This window comes from Agelaius phoeniceus, chromosome Z (genome assembly GCF_051311805.1).
Source record: "Agelaius phoeniceus isolate bAgePho1 chromosome Z, bAgePho1.hap1, whole genome shotgun sequence".
Taxonomy (NCBI): domain Eukaryota; kingdom Metazoa; phylum Chordata; class Aves; order Passeriformes; family Icteridae; genus Agelaius; species Agelaius phoeniceus.
Genome location: NC_135303.1, coordinates 1,261,459 through 1,285,537, shown reverse-complemented (window position 1 = coordinate 1,285,537; position 24,079 = coordinate 1,261,459). Strand labels below are relative to the sequence as shown.

The 24,079-nt window shown below is 44.9% G+C and overlaps 1 protein-coding gene across 2 annotated transcripts; it reads right to left on the bottom strand.

The window, feature by feature from the left end:
* Positions 1 to 1,916: 1,916 nt before the first annotated feature.
* LOC129133211 (V-type proton ATPase subunit S1-like protein) lies at positions 1,917 to 23,017 on the bottom strand. Of its 2 annotated transcripts, XM_054652834.2 has the most exons (7): positions 22,762 to 23,017; positions 15,305 to 15,345; positions 14,434 to 14,495; positions 12,072 to 12,319; positions 8,371 to 8,421; positions 7,115 to 7,358; positions 1,929 to 4,557 (listed from the first exon to the last, which is right to left on the bottom strand). In XM_054652834.2, the coding sequence occupies exons 1-7, from the start codon at positions 22,995 to 22,997 to the stop codon at positions 4,255 to 4,257; spliced, it is 1,185 nt and encodes a 394-aa protein (XP_054508809.2). In that variant the 5' UTR covers positions 22,998 to 23,017; the 3' UTR covers positions 1,929 to 4,254. The 2 variants fall into 2 exon arrangements, with proteins under 2 accessions (XP_077027806.1, XP_054508809.2); XM_077171691.1 differs by lacking the exons at positions 14,434 to 14,495; positions 15,305 to 15,345 and having other exon boundaries at positions 1,917 to 4,557.
* Positions 23,018 to 24,079: the final 1,062 nt, after the last annotated feature.

Below are 24,079 nucleotides of genomic sequence, written 5' to 3'. Positions count from 1 at the left end.
GGTGGCACCCAGCTTTTTGGAAATCCTTGATTTAAAAGGAAAACAGCAGAAATACCAAAGCTGCTGTGGCAAGAATCAGTGTTTCAAGGATGAGAGTGAAATGCCGCCATTTGAAAACCTTGAAGGAAATAAATAAATCGATTTCTCCTGGCTCCCTGGAGCTCAGTGTTACTTGCCAGCTGGTGGGCTCATGGTTTGTCTCCCTGCCTTTACAGTGACAATGGCTCTGATTATTCCTTGTGCATTTTTAATTAATGCTAAGCCAAAACTCCACCACTTCAGTTCAAGCAACAGTGCTTAATGTGCTGCTGAAAATCCAGTTTCCTGCTGATGTGAAATTGCCAGATACTGGGGTGAGCGGCAATTACACAATACTTTAACTGCTGCACATGAAATGTATGAAGAAAAAAGGTTTTCATTTGTTCAATTCAGCCTTATCACAGTCTGTGGAATTTATCCTGTTTGAGTTAAAGGAAGTGAGACTTTTCCTTTCAGCTCTGAGTGGGAGCGGATGGGACCCTGAATTTGGAACACTGAGTCAGTTTTAAAAAGATGCTGTAAGGTTTTTGTGTGAGTGAACACATACACATTGGAAAGCCTGAGGTGTTCTCATGCAGAAATGGAATTATGCATGTGGGAAAAAGCTTGTGTTTCATAAACTAGTCTGTTAGTGCCACTGCCGCTTATTTCTGTAGCACACAAATAATCTTAACTTGAATTTTCCTGTTCAAGGACCAAGGCAGTGGAAGGCCTCTCTTGTTCCAAAATGTGCATTTGATAAGGATTGTTTGGCTCACATTTACCGGGAATGTAAGAATACACGTTTTTGTGGTTTTCAGCCATGGGTGCTTGCTTTTATACATGGCACCAGGAGACACAAACTACAATTGAGATGATTTTTTGGTGCATTTTCCACCAAAGCATCATTAACTCCTTGCAAATATATGTCTCATCCTTCCAGTCCTGTGACCAGCGGTGTATCTCCTGTCTAATTAAATTAGTGTATTTATCCTTTCTAAATCCTTCTGCCATTTGAGTACAACTGTGATGGCACAGGTGCTACCTGGCAGAGGAGAATTACCTGCCACTGCCAGGCAGAGCTGCAACACAAGAAATCACAGCAGAGATAAATACTATGTGTATTCCATTCCCCAGGGCATCCCAGTCATGCCATGGTTTAGGAAAAGCTGATAAACGGAAAGAATTTTTTTTTCCTTGGGTTTTTTTTTGGTTTTTTGGGGTTTGTTTTTTAGTTGTTGTTGTTGTTGTTTTGGTTTTTGTTTTGTTTTGTTTTGTTTTATCTGCATTTTCTTTTACTTCCAGAGTTTTCCTTTTAAGTCACCAGGTACTAATTCTTGTCTCTTGTTCAGGAGGGGCTGGAAGGAACACACACACACACACACACACAAACCTTGAAATTCTGCACCAAGAAATCCGGCCTGGCTCATGCTGGAGATGTGCAGTGCTGAGCATCTCGAGCACTCAGCCAGCAGATATCCACCTGAAAACCAAGGAAAAGCAAAGGGAGCACTGGGTTGGAAAAGGGGATGAGGAGTGAGGGACAGGACCAGAGGGAAATTCCCTCGTTCCCCATCTCGGTCTTGTAGAACCTCTCAAAACAAAGGTGTTGATTTGCTTGGATTGGTACAATCCAGTTGGAATTGTGGCTCAGCCCTCCTGCAGTGTTAGGGCTGGTTCTGCTGGAGCAGGGATCCTGGAGAAAGGTGCAGTCTCTGCCTCTGAAGATCCAGGGGCAGAGGCAGCTGCTGTTCCTCTGGGGAATCCAGTGCAGAAGCTGTGCTGGTGTTCCAGAATCTCCAGATTATATCCGGGTAGCAATGCTTGGCTCCTCCCTCTGGGCTCACATCTCCCAATGGGATGCTGTAGTTCTTATCAGCCATGCAGGGATATTCCATGGCTGTTATCAGCAGGTGTCTCCCCAGTTGTGGAAGAGATAAGGAAAGCTGCCCACTGAACAGAAGACAGCTGCCACACAGATGGCAAACAGAACACAATTGGCTTGGCAATCCAGGACAACAGCCCAGCTCTCCGGAGCACAAGGAACATCTCCTGTGTGGCCCTGGCACCCTGAGCTGTGCCCAGCATCAGCCAGCTCTGTGTGCAGGACAGGGAATGTGGAAAACGAGTATTTTGTGATTGGCTTATCACAAATATTAAAATGAATATTATATGTGTTGTGTTACAAAGTAATGCTGTATTAATTCTCTTAAGCAGTGTTTTTAATATAGTTGTAGGTTATAAGATTAGGTTGAAATAGAAACTATGCTATGTAGGATACTTTTTTCCTAAGGAAAGGACTCACACTGAGATAAAAGCCACAGGACACCTGAATCTTTCAGAGAAAGAGAATTTATTGCTCCATTATCAGAACAAATGAACTTTTTAACCCCGAAGACCTGTTGGGATTCAGAGGAAGCAGCTGACACTGCCCAGACAGAATCCTGTGTTTGAATGGAATTTATGCATCATGGATGAGGTGTATGAATATGCAACAGGCTGTTGTTTTTAAGGGTTAATCCTCTGTTAACCTGGGTCCTTTTTCGGGCTTGTGCTGCCCAGAAAAAGGTACCTGGACCATCCATAACTCTTTGTTTCTATTGTCTCATATTGTCCTAATCCAAATTGTCCAAATCATTATTACTCTAATTGTTTTACTATTTGTATAACCATTCTTTTTCTATTAAACTTTTAAAATTTTAAAAACAAGTAATTGGGGTTTTTCACAGGGAACCAACCTGGGCAGGGTTGAATTCTCACCTTCTCCTGCCAGCCCCACTCAGACATTCCTGCTTTTCTTGCTCCCTTCATGGAAAAGATAAAAGTTTGGCAGCAGCTGGCCACAGGCAGCCTTGGCAAGTCCTCAAAAGCTTGTCTATTACACGTGCTTATGAGTCAAAGATATATTTTTTTCCCTCTGAAGGGCCTTCCTAGATGAAGTAATCTCTGAGGACTCCACATCTAGTCTGTGTGTCCCCTGTACTAATAAACAGAATACATGTGGACATCTCTCAAGGCATTTAAAGACCACTGCAGCACCATTTTCAAAGGGTTCAAACAACCAATTATTTCTGTAATCTAAAATTTAATAAGCTATTTGCTTGCAAATCTGTTTTTGATTGATTTTCTATCATGCTGTATTTCCCACTATTTCTAACATAAAAGCATTACAGTGATAAGAACATTGCTGTGTTCTTACTTGCAAGACATCAGGGCCAAATTATGGCTAATTTGGAGTTCCCAAACTTTGCCCCTAACAGAAGAAAGGATGAGTGAGATGGCAGTATACTAAACTCTCAGAAGCAGCAGTGAAAATCATAGCACAGTATCCTTTGCACTGCTGGCTGGCACCTTCCACCTCTCTGTTTATTTATATTTGTTTTATTTATATTTGTTTATTTATATTTGTTTTATATTTGTTTGTTTGTATTTATCTGTTATTTCTATTTTCCATCTGGCATTCTCCATTCAGGTAGAAGTCCCTAGGGAGACTGATGGGATTTGGTAGAAAATAAATTTACCTGGAATTACAGCACATAATGCTCCTAATCCATCTCCTGGCACAGAGCTGAGCCATGGGGTAAGCCTCTGTGAGCAGATGTCTGGTGTTTTCCCATCAGATCTTGGGATAAACCTCCAGATTAGACACAGGAAAGCATCAGGATGCTGCTGCCCTGCAGCCACCATTTAATCTGTGCAGTGGATAAAAACACACCTTAAGTGGCCCTGAAGATTCCAGAGTGGGAAAATGAGTTTATGGGGGCAAAAAGGAGTGGATGTGACTTGGGAAATAAAATGAAAACACATCCTGAGAAAGAAACTGGTGCTGGTTTGTCAGGACACAGCAAAATATAAAATGAGGGAAAATTTTGCCTTCTGAAAGAATAAGCAAAGAGTTTGGTTTGTTTTTTTTTTTTTTAACCTTTATTTAATTTCAAAGTGTCCATTACAGATTCTCTCTTCAAGACTTGGTAAACTGGATGAAGAGCTATGCCTCTATTTTGGCTTTTTGCTACAGGAATAAAGTCCCACAACACGAATATCTCTACCTCACAATGGAATTTTTTTTGTTCTCACCTTCATTCCCAAGGCATCTTAGAGATGATTACCAGTGAATAACTGGCTAAAACAATCTGTTACCTACTTTTCCTCTCATCGGCTGGTAAAAAAAATCTGCACAGACTACACACAACAGTGCCAGCAGAAGAAAACACCTCTTGTTTCACTGAGACACTGCTAAATATAGATTTTACCAAACTGCTGGTTCCTGAGTTCATAGGACTCATTTCCACTGTTTCTCAGGGGCTCCTTCTCATCTCCCATGTCACTGTCCTTCATCTGTGCAAAATAGGCAGGAGGAGCTTTGCACTCGTAGTGCCTGTCCAGGGATTTCAGGTGGATGAGCATGTGCAGAGCATAGGCCAGGACCAGCAGCAGAATCAGGGACATCACCAAGCCCATCAGGATTGCTGGGGAGAAGAAGGATGCACAGTCCCTGGCATAGGCAAAATGTCCTTCTTGGATGTTAAAACCTTGAATCTACAGGGAGGACAAAAGGGGTCATGTTAAAAAAAGTACCGGTGTTTCATTCATTTGTGTTTCATTAATTTGCTCCTGATGGCAGTGAGAATTTCTGACTTGAGACCTGCACAAATTTGTGTCTCCCACTGATAGCTGGAGCTAATGCTCAGAGTTTATCCAGGTCAGTCTCCTGAAACTCTTAGCTCTTCTAATCCCCTCCACTCTGCTGCCAAAAGGATTTTCAGCTGTGTTTCAAACAGAACTTTCCACCAAGACTCACTCTGGGTGGCTCAGCAATATTTAATTGCAGGCATGGTACCTTTCATGTTAACTGTGCATCTCCAGCATGACTGGCTGAGAGTCCCCAGAGTTTTTGCTTCAGACTGCACAAACTCCAACATGACCAAGCAGGAAATATTCTCAAGTGCCTGCCCTAGGACAAGATTTTTGTCACCAGTTCCACATGGGTGACACGTGGCAGCAAAACTACAGAAACTACAGAAAGCTGCACCAGTTATGGAAAACACCAACAGGTTTTATTCCTGGCCTCAGTTCTAATATGGATTTTAGCACTCTGCTCCACTAAATCAGTCCATGGACATTTTTCACACAGTGACAAAAAGTTTTTCCATTCCTTTTTCAGCTCCTCATGCCCCCTGACTCAGGTATCTAAATGCAAGGCACTCTAGTCCTGCCATCTTAGGCTCCCTCCTTGTCACACGCAGAAGAATTGGCACTTTCAGAAGATTATTAATCTCATCCTAAAATAAGGGCTTAAGATGGGTCAGGGGAATTATCCAGTGGCTTTAGAGGCAGGCCGGGGTGACTATAATCAGGGCAGAAGGTTAAAATTCCTAGGCACCAAAAGTGAAGTGAGATGAATCCCATGTCTGTTTGTCTGGTGCTGATATTGGTGCTGAGTGTGAGAGCTCAGCTCAAAATGATGTAATGACAAGAAATCAAATTCACTCACCACTAGAGGGAACACAAGCAGAAAGACTACAAAAAACAGCCTTTAATTTCCTTGGACAGGAAAAGTCTTAGTTTCTATTTTGTGCTCCGTGTGATGCCTTGGAATTTTAGCTTTTATAATTTCCATGTATTTGAGGTCCTGCAGTTCTTTAGTGTGTAACTCCAAACTCCACATTCAGTGTCAGCTGCTGCTGCCCCATTTTGGGCAGACACAACAATTCCTCTCCAGGACTGGCAACCAAGGACACCTCACTGCCCCAGGGCCAGAAATGCAAACAAAAGTGAGTTAGGGGAAGCAAACTGGGGGTAAATGACTTCATTAGTTGAAGCTGTAATTGCTAGATTAGCCCCATATGCAAACGGACCAAACATAAAAGTGTGAAAATCTGTGACCCGTGGTCCATTTTAGGGTGTAGCCCCTGAGGGAGCTTTGTCTGCCCAAAATGTAACTGAAGGCCCTTCAATAAACATAGCAGCTTTTTATTCTATAAATTCTGTCTGGCCTCTGTTTTTAGGCAGCCCCAAAAAGGCATAAAAGGTCAAAATATTTTGTGGGTCTGACACAGGCCTGTCAGGCCGGGCCCTGGAGCTGAGCCGGGCCTGTGTCCAGAGACTGTGGGGACACAAATGGAGGCCACAGGGTCCATTTTCGGGTGTAGCCCCTGAGGGAGGGTTTTGCCTGCCCAAAATGTATCTGAAGCCCTTTCAATAAATATAACCACTTTTTATTTTCTTAATTTTGTTTGGCCTCTGTTTTTGGGTAGCCCAAAAAAACATCGCAAGGTGAGGCACAAATGTGTAAACTGCGCATGGAAGGTGATGGCTTTTCCCGAGAAAGCCAAAACCTCCCCTCAACCTATCCATGGGATCCACCTGTCTGAAATCCACGGCTGTTGAAGATTGCAATGCAAGATGTTTTCCATTGCCATCTGTAGGGCAGATTACCTTTGCCAAGTGGGCAGTTTGCCTGATCTGTCTCTTTGAGTGACCACAATCACTCCTCCCTCGGGAGGGGACATTGCTGATAACAGCCATGGAATGTCCCTGCATGGCTGATAAGAACTACAGCATCCCATTGGGAGATGTGAGCCCAGAGGGAGGAGCCAAGCATTCCTGCCTGGATATAATCCAGAGGTTTGGAGACACCAGCACAGCTTCTGCACTGGATTCCCCAGAGGAACAGCAGCTGCCTCTCCTTCCCCTGGATCTTCAGAGGCAGAATCCATCCTTCTCTACAGATCCCCCTGGCTCCAACAGAGCCACCCCTGGCACTGCAGGAGGGCTGAGCCACAATTCCAATGGTTCTGCTGCCAACACCCTGACCCACAGGGTGTCAGGCTGGGTTCTGACTCTGGCAGTGTTGTTCTAGTGTTGTTTATTTTATCCTTTTTTTATCCTTTATCCTTATTGTTTATTTTATCCTTTTTTTTTCCCTATTAAAGAACTGTTATTTCCTGCTCCCATATTTTTTGCCTGAGAGCCCCTTGACTTAAAATTTATAGCAACTCGGAGGGGTGGGGAGGGTTCACATTCTCCATTTCAGGGGAGGCTCCTGCTTTCCTTAACAGACTCCTGTCTTTCCAAACCAAGACAATGGCATCACCTGGAAGTCGATGAAGGTGACCTCCCAGAGGTGGGAGAGGTCGTGCTCGGAGCTGGGCACCAGCAGAGCATCGTGTCTCTGCAGGCTGCTGACGCGCTGGCAGCGGAAGGAGTGGGCGGCGGGCGCGCGGATCCCCGAGGCGTTGAACGTCGCCTGCACCGAGTGGTTGTACAGCAGCTGCAGCCTCTGCAGGCTGAACCAGCTCTGCACCGACAGCTGGTAGTAGCTGGTGGTCAGCAGCAGCCTGGGGAGGCCGTGTTGGAGCAGGGAGGGGGGAGAAAATCAGTCAGATTTAACCGCGTTAAATTCGCGCAGTGAGCGACTCCGTCAGAGTCATTGGCGTGACCAGTTCGTATCGGAATGATCAGAATTATGTGAGGTCTTGCTCCTTCCTTGGAGCCTGGAGAGGGAGGGACAGCTTCCCACAGAGGGTGGCAGAGCCCTGGAACAGCTGCCCAGGGAGGGCCTGGAGTGTCTGGAGACATCCCAGCCCCAGCTTCTGGGCCACTGTTCCAGGGGACCCTGTCTGGAGACAGGAATTGCACCAGATCATCTCCAGAGGTCTCTTCAGCCCCAAATACCCCCAAATACCCCAGGTTCCAGCCCCAAATACCCCCAAATACCCCTAAATACCCCCAAATACTCCCAAATACCCTGGGTTCCAGCCCCAAATACCCTGGGTTCCAGCCCCAAATACCCTGGGTTCCAGCCCTAAATACCCCCAAATACCCAGGGTTCCAGCCCCAAATACCCTGGGATTCTGTGGTTTGAGGTTGTTCCCTGTGGCAGCGGAAGGAGTTTGGTTTCTCCCACAGCGCAAGAAGAATAAGAGGGGATTTTGCCTAATTACTTGGAAAAAATATTAATGCAAAAACTGGTATTGTACCCCTCCCACCCGGTGTATATGGAAATTCACTTCTCAAGAAATGCTGTTCTGTCAACAAGAAGCCAACGTAAAAGTGGGTCACAGGCTGATGCCCAGACCATTTTAGCTAAAATCTCAGACACAGGAAGATTCTACACAAAAGAGATGACCCAAACTTTTCCACGAGTAGAAAACTCAGTATAGGGAAAAAAAATGCCTTAATAAAACAAGTCAGGTGACAGACATGCTGAATGCAGGTGTTTCAGTTATGCAAGAGTTTCTCTCACATTATTTTTGCTTAAACAAATTCTCTTTAATTCCCCACACAACTGCATAACAATGTATTTGTGTTATGTTATTATCTGGTAAGGATTTTATTATATAAACTTACCTGATAACAAGTCCCTTCAGATTCCCAATGTCACCAAACTTCAGGGAAAGCCTAGGTCAAAAAGCAAGTAACATCAGGCTAGGAAAAAAAAATTCAGAGACCTTCAGAGAAAAAAGCACCACAAAAGATTAAGCTCAGTTATACATTAAATTTTTTGCTCAGTCTACCCTTACAGTCAGTAGGGAAAAAAACTGAAAGGATTAAATCTTCCTCTAATGAAATATACTCATTCACCTGCTGATAGGAATGAGGCCCAGACCATGCAGAAAGAATAGAAATCCGTGTTTAAATTCCAATAAAACTCAATCCCACTGCTTCCCACCCTAGCTGACAATTAGGCTCAGTGGATCTCCTCCTCCAGCCACCACATCTCAGTCAAGCATCACCCCTGCCTGTCATTAGAAAGTGCAAACAGACACAGAAAGTGCACAGAAAGTGCACACAGCTGTGAGGCAGCTCTGCACTGCCTTGGGCACCTGAAGTTCAATAAAGTGAAAGGCCCTCCCAGGTTAATTAATGCAATACATGATTAGGCTGAATAGATTCTTCTTGCTTAAAGGTAATATTTTGCCTCTTAAAACCTGCATGGAGATTCTCATTGTTCAAGTAAGGCAGAAAGAAAACACAGTGAGAGCATGCAGGTTCTGAAAGGCCTCCAAAATTAAAGCTGAAGATTGAGAAAACAAAAATAAAACTAAACAAACAAAAACCCAACAAAATATTTAAGAACAAACAAACAAAAAGAAAAAACATCCAAAGCAAAAAACAGCTAGCCCCACAAGTTCCTAGGTGATCTAGACTTCTTGGGTAACACTGGCTCCCTAAGACAGGACACTGAATCCAGACCATCCCTTGCTTTATTACAAATCTAAGTCAGAGATAGCTGAGGATTACATACAGGTAAATGTGCTATTCAAGTAAAAATAAAACAAAAATGCAGCTTGGATTATTATATCTGATACCATTCCCTGTGTTTTGAAACCCTTCATTTTCCCTTAGTTTATTTTCTGTTAGAAAATTAACTCTGTTTATTTCTGTTAAAATACTTACTAATCAGACTAAGATTATTTTCAAATTGTAGGCCAGAAGAGAGGGAGGAATATTTGTTATCACTTTTTTCATCTTTAACATGAGTTTATTGCATCCTCTACCTCTGCCTGTCAAAAGAGTGCTGGATAGGTTCACATGCTGACAATGTAATATTTAAACTGCCTTGCTGAATATTGTGATGCTGGGTTCTTTCTCAATTTCTCTTTTAGCTTTCTGGTAACCTCACTAAAATGTCTGTGCACCTTGTGCTGTAAAATCACAAAGAGGCAACACCTACTTTGTGACTGTACAGCACAAGGTGCACAGACATTTTTGGTAACCACAGACGAAGAGGTTACCAGAAAGTTAAAAGTGAAATTGAAAAAGAACCCTGTGCAGCACCGCTGGTGATCCCTTAGAATTTAAATTTATATTTTTCATACATTGTGATCCTGCAGTTCTTTAGTGTGTAACTCCAAACTCCACATTCAGTGTCAGCTGCTGCTGCCCCATTTTGGGCAGACACAACAATTCCTCCCCAGGCCTGGCAACCAAGGACACCTCACTGCCCCAGGGCCAGAAATGCAAACAAAAGGGAGTTGGGTGGGCAAACTTGGGGTAAATTATTTCATTACCTGAAGTTGTAATTGTTAGATTAACCCCCAATATGCAAATGAACCAAACTTATAAAAGTGTGAAAACTGTGACCTGTTTCCCCTTTTTGGGTGTAGCCCCTGAGGGAGGGTTTTGTCTGCCCAAAATGTACATGAAGCCCCTTCAATAAATAGAACTACCTTTAATAGCCTTCATTCTGTCTGCCCCTGTTTTTAGGTACTCCCAAAAACTCATCACTGGCACACACCCCTTGAAGGGAAAATTAGTCATGCACAGCACCTAAGCCCCACATTCAGCACAGGATCCCCTCTCCATCCCCACAAGCAGCTGTGTAAAACAGCTGGAGATGAAACAGACCAACAACTTCAGCCCTATGGGCACTGAGAGCAGAGCTGGCTGCCCAAGGAGGGGCCACAGCACTGCAAAAAGTGAGTATTGAGTATACACAACAGGCTGGGCTTAAACTACACAACCCACAGTGGCAGGACATCATCAAAAAAACCTGGGCCTCTTGATGCCTTGGAGTGGCTGCCTAGAACAGGAGCTGGATAAGATCAAAAGAATAAAGTGGGTATTTATTAAAGGCCTTCAAAAGGTGCATTTTGGGCAGTCAGAAGCCTCCCAGAGGCTACACCCAAAATGGACAATGGACAATGGACATGAGTTTTTCACACAATTATAAATTTGATCAATTTGCATTTCATGGGTTGATCCTCCAATTCCAGCTTCAGGTAATGAAGTCATTTACCCCCAGTTTGCTCCCCAACAATTCACTTTTGCTTATACTTTCAGGGCCTGAGGCTGTAGGGTGTTGTCCTGGATAGCCAAGCAAATTGTGTTCTATTTACCATCTGCATGGCAGCTGTCTTCTGTTCAGTGGGCAGCTTTCCTTTCCTTATCTCTTCCACAACTGGGGAGACATCTGATAAGAGGCCATTGAATGTCCCTGCATGGCTGATAAGAACTGTAACATCCCATTGGCAGATGTGAGCCCAGAGGGAGGAGCCAAGCATTCCTACCCAGATATAATCCAGAGGTTTGGAGACACCAGCACGGCTTCTGCACTGGATTCCCCAGAGGAACAGCAGCTGCCTCTCCTTCCCCTGGATCTTCAGAGGCAGAATCCATCCTTCTCTACAGATCCCCCTGGCTCCAACAGAGCCACCCCTGACACTGCAGGAGGGCTGAGCCACAATTCCAATGGTTCTGCTGCCAACAGCCTGACCCACAGGGTGTCAGGCTGGGTTCTGACTCTGGCACTGTTGGTTTGGTTCACTGCATTGTTTATTTTATCCTTTTTTTCCCCTATTAAAGAACTATTATTTCCTGCTCCCATATCTTTTCCTGAGAGCCCCTTAATTGAAATTTATAGTAATTCAGGGGGAGGGGTTTACATTTTCCATTTCAGGGGAGGCTCCTGCCTTCCTTAACAGACACCTGTCTGTTCACACCAAGACAGGTGTCCTTGAGTGTCACAGACATCTTTTATGGAAAAATCCCTTCCTTAGGATTTTTCCTCCTGAGAAGCTGAGAGGCCTCAGGAACAAAATGCAAACAATGGTTATCTGCTGCTGTGGAATGCAACAGGTGCAGCTGGGATTGGGCTCATGTGGTTGTTTGTAATTAATGGCCAATCACAGTCAGCTGGCTTGGGCAGAGAGCCGAGCCACAAACCTTTGTTATCATTCTTTCTGATTCTATTCTTAGCCAGCCTTCTGATGAAATCCTTTCTTCTATTCTTTTAGTACAGTTTTAATGTAATATATATAATAAAATAATAAATCAAGCCTTCTGAAACATGGAGTCAGATCCTCCTGTCTTCCCTCATCCCGGGACCCCTGTGAACACGGTCACACTTCAATTTCAGAGGAATTGTGTTGTCTGACCAAAACGTGAAGACAGCAACCAACACTCTGTATGGAGCTTAGAGTTATACCTTAAAGCAGCACAGGATTTGACAAATAAAACAGCTAAAACCTTAAGGCTCCACTCCCATATTCACTCCCCAGAGTGGCTGCCTGCCCCCAGCTCCCCCAGCAGAGCAGAATTCCCCTTACATGGCGCTGTCCTCGCTGCAGTTTGAGTCCCCAACATCCACGGTGGCCTGGGCTCCAAAGGTCCTGTCTGTCAAATCCAGCTGGGTGTGGTTCTCCATCCTGATCAGGATCCTCCTGGCCCAGAACAGGATGCAGGGGGTGCCGTTGATGGTGACGTTCAGGGGGCTGCAGTGGCTGTGGGGGAGCCCAGGGTGGCTCCAGGGTGCTCCTTGCCACTGTCCCCCCCTGCTCCAGTTGTAGCTGACAGCCTGAGGGGCCACACAAGAGATTTCTGTCAGAAGATGTGCATGAAAAGTGTCTGTTTTGTGATTGGCTTTTGGCAAATACTAAAATGAATATTGTATGTGTTATGTTTGAAAGTAATGCTGTATTCATGCCCTTACGTAGTGTGTTAAATATAGTTTTAGGTTACAACAAAATGTTAAAATAGAAACTGTGCTATGTAAGATACTTTTTTAAAAGAAAGGATTGGCACTGAGATAGCAGCCACAGGACACCTGAATCTTTCAGAGAAAGGGAATTTATTGCTCCATTATCAGAACAAACGAACTTCTTCCTGCCTTGCTCAGCCCTGAAGAGCTGTCAGGATTCAGAGGAAGCAGCTGACACTGCCCAGACAGAATCCTGTGTTTGAATGGAATTGATGCATCATGGATGAGGTGTATGAATATGCAACAGGCTGTTGTTTTAAGGGTTAATCCTCTGTTAATGTGGGTCCTTTTTGGGGCTTATTTTGCCCAGAAAAAGGTACCCAGACCATCTGTAACTCTTTGTTTTCATTATCTGATATTGTCCTAAATCCTAATTGTCCAAAATATTATTACTCTAATTATATTGCTATTTTTATAACCATTTTTTTACTATTAAACTTTTAAAATTTTAAAAACAAGTGATTGGCGTTTTTCACAGCATGGTTTCAGGAGTCACCAGAACTCGTGAGCCAGCCCTGGTCTGAGCAAGCAGAGGCATTCCTGGCTGTTTCCCCTTCCCACCATGGGGATGGCACCTCACAGAGCACCCAGCCCCAGCACAGAAGGTGCCCCCTCAGCTGCAGATTCTCTACAGCACCTCTAAAAATTGCTTCAGCCCACTGGAAGGGACTCAGGTTGTGCCAAGGACGCAGGCCACCATGCTGGAAGCACACTGGGCAGCTGGACATGCGAGAGAAATTCCTGTATTTAACCTACCTGCAGGCAGCTTGGCTCACCATGGCTTCGAATCAGGGAAATACCTGCTGCAGAATGGGATGGATCAGGTAGGGACCCCAGCCTTTACAAAATCAGGACTAAGACCCAGGGACTGCAGCTTCCATGTCCTCTGCACACACCAGGAAACTGCCATCCCTTGTGTGCCTAATTTCATGGCCAAATTTCAATTTTGAAAAAGACAATTCAGCTGTCAGGCAAGACAATTTGACTTAGGGCTCAGGAAGAGCTAAAAAAATTAAACGCCATTCTCAAATTTCACCCTCAGATTTCCAGTGACCACCTCTGTCCTATCCAAATAAGATAACACACATAATGTGTGTTTTTACCATGTCTAATGATTGCAAGTTCACACTAAAACAGGAAAGGTTTCCTGAGTCCCAGTCATAAACAGCATCTCACCAGGCTCCAGAAGGGACACAGTTAAGCCCCAAGGTTTGGTCTTGGCTTAAAGAGAGATATTTTGTGTGTGTGTGTGTGTGCTGTTTACATCAGCAAATCATAACTCTCAGCTCGAACCCTGAAAGATCCCTTTTGATACTGGACCTTACATATGGCACAGGGATGTTTTAGGATTAAAACTAACAAGCACTGACAGCAACAAGCTGAAAGCAAAGCAAGATGATGGTCAGGAAATGTGCTGAGTGGGTTTGAGTGTATTCATATAAATGGCAGGGCTGTCTCCTCAGAAGTCCACGTGAGAGAGATTTATTCAATGTGTTCCCAACATTGGACAGCATCATTTTTGGTAAGGAAGCCTTTAATGCTCAGGTTTTGACAAGACCTACAGCCTGGTCTCAGGTAAAAAGCTCCCACTAAAAATATGAAGTTTTGCTCCTGCTCTTCCTTCAGGACCAGCTGAAATGAGAACAAGACTGGTGAAATCCCATTGTGCAGAACGTGGATGTAAGGATTTTGTCCCAAAACCATGGCCAGCCAGCACCAGCAACAGCACCTGTGCTGTCCCTGCAGTCCTCAGAAAAGCAGAGAATATTGGTACAAGTGGTGAGGCAGAATTGTACCACAATGTTTTACAGGGTTTTCTTGGCTGTTTCTTGTAAACAAAGTAAATCCAATTTAATTCAGCATTCTAGTTAAATTGGAAGACCTAAATGTGCTGTGAAAAGACTTCACAGATCCAGCCCTCCAGGCATTACCTGCGCAATTGTCTCCTGATTGACATTAAACTTTGGTTTCACACGACCATTGTAATGCTGACCTGCAGAAGGAGGAGTGTTACTTCATTATTAGCATGTTATAAACACACATTCATAAACACATTTATAAAAACACACATCTATGAAATTTTGCATGTTCCTATGCAAATAATAATTATCTCTGCACAAAATACGTATGTCAGAATTACTGCTTTTGCCTTGGAAAATGCTTGACTGGCAGCAAATTCTGCCTTCACTACATGTATTTTCTAATTTGCCTTTCTTGCTCACCAAAGCTCCTCTTGTTTTCATTGGAGACCTCGTCACCCTCACTGGGAGGAACTCCAGTGCCCCAAAATTACAGGAATCAGTCTAAATCTGTGTTTATTCGTCTCAAACACATTAAAAGCTGCTTTTTTTTTTTTTCCTCCATGCAGCAAATTCCTCAAAGGGTACGTGCTGAGCAGCCTGGCAAAAGTGTGATAACTGTGCTGGGAACTGTCTCCCTGCACTGCCAGGGACAGGGAGCTGTGACAAATGTCCTGACATCCCAACCCCGAAGTTTCACAAGCACCGATCATTTCATGGGCACTCTCACAGTCCCGTCCTTCAAGCACTTAACTCTGTTTTCACAACTTGGTTTAAAAAAAAGGTGAACGATTTTGCCTTCCACATTCTCACTGCATCTCAGAGTTGGACAGTGAATTGTTATTTTAACAGGAGGATCGTTTTTAAGGGTGTTTTTAAAGAGGGTTATGCTTTAACAAAACATGTGACAGAAGAGTCTCCAAAATCTGGGAATGAAATTAAATCTTCTACAGCCACAATAACAGAAGCAGCATCCAGGGATTCAGCCCACCAAAAGCCTTACCAACTCTCTGGAGAGAATCTTGATCTGAAAACTCGTGTGAACTAGGAGAGAAGAGAAAAAATATTTATTGGGCAGCACCTGAATGCAAAGTCTGCAGCAAAGTTTAGTGGGGAAATCTGCGGCTGCTTCACTCCTCAGGACATTCCAAAGGCAGCTCAGGTCCTTGGCTGGTGGAGGCCACAGGAACAGGGCAAAATATCCCAAAGCTGCTGTGTCCTGGCTAAAACTGTCTCATTTTCAGGGATCATTCAGCTGGAGCAGCCCCATGTCCTTACCACGCTGTCCCATTATGGAGGGGCTGGGCAAAGCTGAGTTAATAGAAGAAATAACAATTGATGATTTTTGAGTCTATCCATAGCAAGGAAGACAAGGCCGTCAGCATGGAAACAGATTAGAAAAGATACGTGAGAATTTTAGTAAGCTAGACTACGTGCATAAGTACATGTATATACGTTATTAAATTTCTGTATTAAATTTCTGTAATTATTTTTGTATTACTTTGTATTATCTTATTAAATTTCTGTATTTTTTGCCAATTATACTGACGTTAATTGCTCTGCACCAACGAATATAATCAGTTATTGTGATGTAGTTAATGACTTAACATGATGCTTTATTAAGAGTATATAAGCTGGAGAACACGCTGAATAAAAAACTTTTTTCTTCTTAGACCTTGATCACATGTGTGTGTGTCACATCTGACCTAACAGTGACATGTCATCCCATGGGATGTCAGTTTTGGGGTGGGTTGGAAAGGATGAAAGTTTGACAAGAAAGTCTCACAGGTATGTGTGTGCTTGGCAGAAAGACTTTTAAATGTAGAGTCTGATGCAGGAATAGAGATGGAAGCAAGTTTTGATATAGAGGAAAAGAATTGCTGAGCCAGTCTCACTGGATAACCAAGGAGGCAAAGGGTGTGTGAGTTAGAAGGGGTTTGTATGGCTTAGAGCAAAGGATAAACCCACCCCAAACAAGAAGATGTTTTTACCAAGCACAAAGACAGCACAGGCAAACAAGGCAGCAAAGCTGCAAGCAGAAAAAAGGTCTCAGAATTTTCCACTGCAAGAAAACTGAAAAACAACTTCTGGCTTAAACTGTAATGTACTGACTGTGAGTGATTGGAGAACAGTAACATGAATATGGTAATTACAGTAGTTATGATTGGCTATAGATAATAGTTAAGGGATAGATTGGTTCTGCTGTATGAAGATGCTCAGCAAAGAAAAGTCTAGAATGCATTGTGACCAAAACCAAAGGGTGCCCAGGGCTGCCTGCAGCTGGAGCTGACAGCTGTGGGCACAGCTCTGTCCCCACAACCCCGGGCTGCTGTAATGCCTTGGATACAATAAACTGCATTTGGAGAGCCCCTGCAGTCCCACATCCCTCATTCAGGCTCTCACAGTTCCAGGCAATTACAAATCCCATGGGAGTCACTGCAAGGCTGGGCTCAGGTGAGGCACATCTCAAGTGACAGCCACCAGGCTCGTGAATTTGACAGCATTTTATTTTCTTCTGAGGCATAAGTCTTCAGCTGGTGTCAGCACAATCAGTGTGGGAATCCACAGAATCAGAGGGGTTTGGGAAAGCTGCAAAAGGCAGAAAAAATATGTAAAAAGTAGAAAAGCAAGGACAAATAGAACAATGGTCTGTGTATTAATGCTTGTCTAGAATAACTCCCTAAGCTACAGAAAGTTTATCTAGCGAGATATTAGGAAGTTAAAGCTTAATAATGGAGCTGTGTGCATTGTGTTTGAAGGCTCACAAGCAGGTATTGTATTTGAAATAAGCAAGCACTGTTTAACCACAGGTACCTGTGCTTATAGTGATTGGACAGAACTACTGCCAATATAGAATATTTACTGTACAGATATAAACACTGTCAATGTGCTTTTGCTTTGTGAGATTGGCCAAAAAACTCCTAGAGTGAGTTGTGACATTGAGTTCTGTGTCTGCTGCCTGGGATGTGAGCTGGTGGCATCTTCCCATTGCCATGGCCATGGAATGAGGCTGATGCTGGGAAATCAAACAGCTCCAGGCACGTTCCCAGCAGCCCTGTCCTGTTTGGGGTTTGTGCACAGACCCCAGCCAGGGATAAATCAGCTTTCCCCAGCCAGAGACTCAGCCCAGTGGATTCACAAACTCCAACAAACACCTAAAGATCAGAGCCCAGGACACCAGGACTCCCTCAGGACCAGAATCCTCCCCATGAGTCCATGGATACTTTCCACATGCCAGCACCTTCCTTGGGACTGCATCCCCCTCAGTGGATGGATTTGCTCCTGTGATGCCTCTGTCCCCTTCCCCAAGGCTTCCATCATCAGAATTCCCACTTTCCCAGCTGTGGTGGTGTTCACAGGGGTCCCAGTGTGAGGGAAGAGACGAGGATCTGACTCCATGTTTCAGAAGGCTGATTTATTATTTTATGATATATATTACATTAAAACTATACTAAAAGAATAGAAGAAAGGATTTTATCAGAAGGCTGGCTAAGAATAGAATAGCAAAGAGTGATAACAAAGGTTTGTGGCTCGGTTCTCTGTCTGAGCCAGCTGACTGTGATTGGCCATTAATTACAAACAACCACATGAGGCCAATCCCAGATGCACCTGTTGCATTCCACAGCAGCAGATAACCATTGGGTACATTTTGTTCCTGAGGCTTCTCAGCTTCTCAGGAGGAAAAATCCCAAGGAAAGGATTTTTCATAAAAGATGTCTGCAACACCCAGCTGAGCACCAGCCCACAAACCCTGCACACCCTGCCCTTGGTGCCCTCCAGACCTGCTTCACCTTCCCAATGGAAACACACTTCCATCTTCCTCCCTCGCCCCGTTTGTCACCATCCTTCCAAACCTCCACAGCAGAAAAAAAAAAAAAGAAAAAAAAAAGTGGAAATATTTACACCGAGATATTAGGAATTAGAGCAGTTTCAGTGTTTATGTGCAAACTTCACCACGGGTGCATTGCTGGGATGGCAGAGTCAGGGCTTGGCTGTCCTGGGCAGTGCTGGGGCACAGGGTGAGCCCTCCCCTGGTGGGTTCTGGGCAGGGGATCTGTGTGTGACCCCCCTGGCACACACAGGAGGAGGGATCCCAACCCAATCCCCATCACAGCATCCTCAAGGGCAGATGAATGGCACAGCCTGGAGCCCACCCTGCTTGCCCACCCCGAAAGAACTTTTTATAAAGATCTTACACTCAGAGAAGTTCAGCTCTGTCCAATTATTTGGACAGCTGAACTTTTATCTGGCAGGTTTTTTACATAATAATTTTTATCTGGTTATGTTATTTACATATGGAGAGGCTGACTTTGTCCTCAGCTGCTGCTCTGAAACCCCAGTGGCTTCAAGAAGCATTTTCTGCTTTTTGCTGCTTCTTCTTCTTCTGCTTTTTGGGTGGCAGGGTTAATGCTGGCCTGGGGTCCTCAGATATTCATGTTTTCGTGCCAACAGCAAACAGAGATGGGTAGAAATATTCAGATTTTGACACGCAGGTAACAGAAGATGTGGCTACAATGGACCAAAACCTGTTTTCTTGCTTAAACAGAGCCCTCTCTCAGGCTGCTTTACAGTTAGGAACGTGGGCCCTGCAATTTGATGTAGCTTTTTTTCAACTTTTCCAGTATTTCTTCATGACAGATCAGGTTGAAAAAGGTAATTTGGGGGAGCATTCTTTTTTCATGGTGATGCCTAAAAAATTAGGGCACGCCAAAACCATATGAATGCACATTATTTAGTTATACTGACTTTAGCTGTACTTAATTGCATTTTTATATATATATATAGTTATGCTTAGTTATACTTTTAGCTCCTCTCCATAATTAAACACTATTTGCATATATGCATAATTGAGCACTCATAGCCATTTACTCCAGCTTGGAAATCACCACCTGGACTAAACGTTGGTGTTGGAAGAAGAATGGTGTAAAACTGTGCAATTCCTTCTATTCCCTGACAGGTTTCTATGCTGTTTATGGAGGAGGAAAGGTTAATTCTGTTTTTTGTGACTGTCCATTAAGAAAAAGGAATCCTGGCTCCTCCACAGCCACCGTGGGAGAGATGTCACATCTCTGCTTTCAGCATGAAGGCACTCAAACAGAGATGAATGTGCACAGCTGGTGAAATATTCATGTTTTCATGGGGAATGCAGAGCAGAGGGTGACCCAGGAGCCACCACAGACCCATGAACACGCTCAGCACTGAGAGGAACGGTGGATTTGTCTTTCCAGACAAGCTGTGGGTCTGCTAGTGGATAAAACCAGCACTGGGAGAGAAAAGAAACAATGGGAAGGATTCCACTGATTGATGAATGGAAAAAGAGATTTGCCTTTACGAATAAACTTTGGGTTTGCTGAGAAATTAAATTAGATATTGAGAGATGAAAGAAACAGTGGGGAAGAAAAACCCCTGAATTCCATAAGAATTAAAAATGAAAAGGGAGGGTTGTACATCAGAGGGAAATCTTTGGGATCAGGTGTTCTGGGAAGTCTGAACCTCTCGAGTGCCTCAGAAATGGGGAAAGAGAGAAGGGAAATGTGGCTGGAAATTGGGATAAAAAGGAGGCTGCATCCTCCAAAAATGGGAGAGACCCCAGGGGAATGGCCCATGGCCTCTGCCTTTATTGGAATAAAGTCAAAGGACTCCTCTGCCTCCTTTCTGGACATAAACCTCTGCTGTTTGTGGGTGGATTTTCCTGACAGCCCCGTTCGTTCCAGGCACAGAGAGGGAGGCGCCTCCAGCCAGGCCCTCCTGCTAATTACCCTGTTAATGAGCAGCGCTGGCTGCCTGCTCTCGTCCTGCAGGAGGCAAGCAGGGCCAGCAGGAAGGGAACTCCATCACTGCCCAGGGCACAGCCAGGCTGGCACACAGGGACAGTCCCACCCTGGTTTTGGGGCAGGCACGGCGGGGTGCCAAAACTGCAGCTTTTCCACCCAAAAAGGCCAGCTGGGGAATCCACAGGCAGCAGAGCCCTGTGGGGCTCAGCTGGAGCATGTCCCCGTGGGAATTAAAGTATTGAAAGTGAGAAAAGGGAAAACAACTACATGCTAAAAAAAATATGTATTCCCTTTTGATTATAAAAATGGTAATTACATGTGTAAGAGAAAATAAACTAGCCAGCACTAGAGCGTTCTCCACAGCAGATAATTTGAAGCACTTTGAGTTATAGACCCTTTTATCAGCCTCTCTTAGTATGAAATTTCAGATTCACTTGATCACAAGTGGAGCATGTTTTGATGGGCCACATTTCCCCTTGCCCATTGGTAAACAGCTCTCCCAGGTGCACCCAGGCACGTGTGTTGTACCTTGAGTTTACCACACCAAGCATGTTAGGAACCCACATGAAATTGGATTAGCCCTAATCCAAAGCACTGGAATGACTAATCACTACGCAAAACCCAATTAAATGGGATTATAAGTACAAAGAAGTGTAAATTTCCTCTTATCAGATGACATTATCCATCTAGGTAAGATAACCAAGTCGGGCTTGTTTGTGTGCAGAAGTTGATAAAACACGGCAGGTCTTGAGGACTAAACAGCATTTTCTGCACTCAAATAACCACATGGATAATCCTGGCACTCAGGACTGAGTGTGGAGGCCACAGGAAATCTTCATGCCTTGTCCACACTCCTACTCCTCTTATCACTGCTCTGATAAACTGCACCAGATGGGGAAATGCACTCTGCACCTACAGAAACATTCTGTGTTTCAAATTACAGAAATTTAAAATTTTCTGTGTTTCCATTAGTTCAGGGTCGTCTCCCTAAGACTGGCAATCTCCAGCTGCAGAATTCCTCACTGGCTGCTGAACTGGTTACAGCCAGTTTAGGAAAATCACATGTGAACCTCTCAAATGCGCTGAAAATAAAATTGTGAGAGGTGAGGAGCACCTGGGGGCAATGCACTGCTTGTGGTCCTAGGGACACTCAACATAAGGAATTGCAGTGAAGTTATTAATGCCATAAGTGTGTAAGTTTGGAGAGACCAGATTCAAGGAAAGAGCTGGCTCCTTCTAAGAAACATCCTGACAAAAAACATCACTGACTTTTAAATGCCTCTGTGTAAGTTCTATCAATGAGAAATATCTAGAAACCCACAACTCCTCTGGTTTTTTAATGTGTGATTTAACACAGGGAAACAGATTTCCATAAATGTTTTACAAAGCACTGATTACTGGTGCTGATTTGCAACTTAAGGGATGTCCAACAAGGTCTGGATCAGAGCAAGGTGATACTCAAGCTTCCATTTTTAACACAAAAAGAGAAACTGAGCTCAGAACACTTCCAGCAAAATTACACTGTGCAGGCACAGTCCCACTCCCAAGGAGGCAGAATTCCCATTTGATTCACTGGCATCAAGATCATGACTTCATCTGTTAATATTTATTGCAATACAGTTCAGGAAATGCTCCACTGCTTGTTATCTGTTAGATTTTGGTCTGACTGAAAGACAAAGAAGTGAAATTATCTAAGAAGAGCAGAAAGAAATCAGAGAGCTGGCAGAGGAGAGCAGCAAGTAAGCTGTTTAATGAAAACATATTGTAGCATTTATCAGTAACTGGCTACCAGATCTCTTAATACAAGCTTAGGCAAATCACCACACGTCCCTCTGGCCTCAAATGCACAGATTTTACTGGCAGCTGCGACCCTCACCAGCACGTTGGCTCTGTGGTTTTGTCTCTGTTTCTGGTGACTTTGGGCATCACTCAGCTCACACAGCTCAGGCTGTTTTCACTTTCCCAGTGCTTGGCTCCACAAAGTCCCCTCTTCCCCCTGCTGTGGTCTGGGCTCACTGTTTGTGTTTCACCAGAGGGTGAAACAGCACCACCAATAATAAACCCAAACCTCCAGTAATTTTTTAAGTACTTGCAATATTGTATTCACACTTCAGATATTCCACGCAAGCAGAATATTTCAGTGCCTGTGTTTCTCGGAGTAGTTTTCACACCCTTGCTGTTGTGCTATTTATAACTCCCTAAAATCAGCGTGAGAGTCAATAAAACACAAATTAAACCCAGGACAGATGCACAGAAAGCACCCGTTTAAACAATGTTCTCAAAATTCTTTCAAAGTTACATCTCCAACGCACCGCCTGCTTCAAAATAAATAATATTTTAATAAAATATATTGTATTAATTTATATACATAAATTTATAATATATATAAAATTATAATATATAAAAATTTATAATATATATAAATTTATAATATATATAAATTTATAACATAGAAAAATATAATATAGAAAAATTATTATATATATAATTTATAATATAGAAAATTATATATATATAAAAATTTATAATATATGTTTATTTATAATAAAATATATTTTTTAATAAAAAACAATAACACCCTGCAATAGCCCGCGGTGTTTTCAAACCTTGAAGGGAAAGCACAGCCACGTCCTGGCGTTCTGCACGAAGGACAGAATTGGAAAAAGCCTGCGCTCCGGGTACCGACCTGTTCGCGGCGGGGCTTCGCTCCTCGGAGCGGCCGAGCGCGGCCAGCAGCAGCAGCAGGAGCCGCAGGGCAGCGATCCGGTCCATGGGGCGGCCAGGAGCCGCTGCCCGCCCGGCACAGCAGCGCCGGCTCCGGGGGCGGGACAGCGCCGGGGGCGGCGGCTGCGGGCGGAGCTGATGCTGCATCTCCATCCCCGCTGCATCCGCGTCCTGTCCCTCGATCCATCCCCGCCTCATCCCGCTCTGTCCCTGCTCCATCCCCCGCTCCATCCCCAGCTCCATCCCCGCTTCATCCCCGGCTCCATCCCCAGCTCCATCCCCGCTTCATCCCCGGCTCCATCCCCAGCTTCATCCCCGCTCCATCCCCGGCTCCTTTCCCGGCTCCATCCCCGGCTCCATCCCTCGCTCCATCCCCGGCTCCTTTCCCGGCTCCATCCCCGGCTCCATCCCTCGCTCCATTCCCGGCTCCATCCCCGCTCCATCCCCGGCTCCATCCCTGTTTCATCTCCTGCCTCATCCCCGCTCTATCTCCGCTTAATCTCCATCCCCGGTTTGATCCCCAGCTCCATTCCCCGCTCCATCCCTGGCTCCATCCCCGGCTCCATCCCTGGCTCCATCCCCGCTGCATCCCCGGCTCCATCCCTGCTCCATCCCTGGCTCCATCCCTGCTCCATCCTCGGCTCCATCCCCAGCTCCATCCCCAGCTCCATCCCCGCTCCATCCCCGCTCCATCCCTGTTTCATCTCCTGCCTCATCCCCGCTCTATCTCCGCTTAATCTCCATCCCCGGTTTGATCCCCAGCTCCATTCCCCGCTCCATCCCTGGCTCCATCCCCGGCTCCATCCCTGGCTCCATCCCCGCTGCATCCCCGGCTCCATCCTCAGCTCCATCCTCAGCTCCATCCCCTGCTGCATTCCCGCTCCATCCCCAGCTCCATCCCTGCTTCATCCCCTCTCCATCCTTGACCCATCCCCACTCCATCCCCGTTTCATCTCCTGCCTCCATCCCCGCTCCATCCTCGCTCCCATCCCTGCTCCCATCCCCGCTCCATCCCCGTTCCATCTCCATCCCTGCCTCATCCTCAGGGTTATTCCCAGCTCCATCCCGGCTCCATCCCGGCACCATCCCCGCTCCATTCCCTGTCCTATCCCCACTCCATCCCTGCTCCTTCCTTGACCCATCCCCGCTCCATTCCCTGTCCTATCCCCACTCCATCCCTGCTCCTTCCTTGACCCATTCCCGCTCCATTCCCTGTCCTATCCCCGCTCCATCCCCGCTCCAGTCGCACTGACACCGCCCTCCGTGTGCTCCCCTGTGCA

Coding starts and splice junctions, on each gene's coding strand:
- LOC129133211 (XM_054652834.2), bottom strand. CDS start 22,997: ATGAGGCGGGGATGGATCGAGGGACAGGACGCGGATGCAGCGGGGATG. Junction 14,496..15,304: donor AGATTCTCTCCAGAGAGTTG/GTAAGGCTTTTG, acceptor CTCCTTCTGCAG/GTCAGCATTACAATGGTCGT. Junction 8,422..12,071: donor TGCAGCGAGGACAGCGCCAT/GTAAGGGGAATT, acceptor TTTTTGACCTAG/GCTTTCCCTGAAGTTTGGTG.